At 46.7% G+C, this 1,159-nt stretch overlaps 1 protein-coding gene across 1 annotated transcript in view; it reads right to left on the bottom strand.

The window, feature by feature from the left end:
• Positions 1 to 1,159, bottom strand: part of LOC107101175 (neurofascin-like) — a 129,125-nt gene that overhangs the window by 88,456 nt on the left and 39,510 nt on the right. Inside the window, exon 5 of the mRNA XM_015399976.1 lies at positions 740 to 848. Within this exon, the coding sequence (XP_015255462.1) occupies positions 740 to 848 (109 nt within the window). The remainder of the gene's footprint in view (positions 1 to 739; positions 849 to 1,159) is intronic.

The raw sequence follows: 1,159 nt of genomic DNA, 5'->3' as shown, positions 1-1,159 counted from the left end.
CTGCAAACTCTCAAACCAAGCTCTGCCTCCGCCAAGCCCTCAGCCTGCCGACAGCCTCTGGATCCTCCTGGTTCCCCCTCTCTGCTGCTCTGCTCAACTCCAGATCAGGTACAGACCTGCACTCTCTAACCCTGCAAATTACCTGGACTTCAGCTAACCACTCTGTCCCCCTCTGCAGTGAACCCAGTCGTGACCAGTCCTGGATCTAATAACCCCTTGGATCAGTTCTTTATTCTCTGTGTTGTTTTCGATAAACCTTTGAACTTTTTCCCTTGAGTCCGTGTGTTCTGCATGTGGGTTAGAAACCTTAAACCAAACATGACACCAGCATGTTTCAGGGTACCTCAACGTGCTCATAACTCATACCAAACGTACCCATAACTTATCCTACGTATGCCAGCATTTTTGCCAGATGTTTTGCACATCAGGCATATGCTGGTCTAAATCGTCAAGGTGATACAGGGGCTTACGTGTAATTTGGACTTGGGTATGCAAAAAAAAGCGAGGATTAATTAAAACTAGGTGTATGTGTAAGAGGTTAAAGAACCTTTGAACGTAAAGACCTGAAACAATGAGACACTTTAAATGTTCACGTAATTGAAAAGGATTCTGACGGTGGACATGTAGCCTGTTGAGCTTCATCACTGGTTGGAGATTTGAAACTGCATTTCCTGGACCAGAAACTGTGACTTGGTGTGTTTTGAAGTTTGCTGTGGATCTGTGAGTGTGCACTGCTTACGTCGGCACAGGGTTGCCTTTGGCTTCACACTCAATGACGATGGTGCTGTCTCTGGGGTCCACAATGTAGTCCTTGGCTGACTGTTTGGTTATGGTGGGGGGCTGCTTCACTGCAAGAAGTCCAGAAACACACAACAGGTCTGACACATTGGGCCTAGAGGAGTACAGGCAGAGAATAATACATTCTCATTTCTAACATGCATTAGCTCATAATAATAATTGAACTACAGTAGCAGCCATTCAAAATGGCCGTTCCCAGTCAAACGCCAGCCTGACTGGCCGCCCACTTCCCTCCCCCGCCGGTGAGAGCTGAATCTTCTGTGTATTGTTCCTAAAAGTTCTTTCGAAGTAGGTGTATAGGATTTCCTAAAAGCGCGTTCACAAGTCTACGGAAACCGCGGCAGACCAAACCAGATGAAAG

The sequence above is a fragment of the Cyprinodon variegatus genome, unplaced genomic scaffold (genome assembly GCF_000732505.1).
Source record: "Cyprinodon variegatus isolate N-32 unplaced genomic scaffold, C_variegatus-1.0 Scaffold1063, whole genome shotgun sequence".
NCBI classification, from domain to species: domain Eukaryota; kingdom Metazoa; phylum Chordata; class Actinopteri; order Cyprinodontiformes; family Cyprinodontidae; genus Cyprinodon; species Cyprinodon variegatus.
This window is presented reverse-complemented; position numbering and strand designations above follow the sequence as displayed.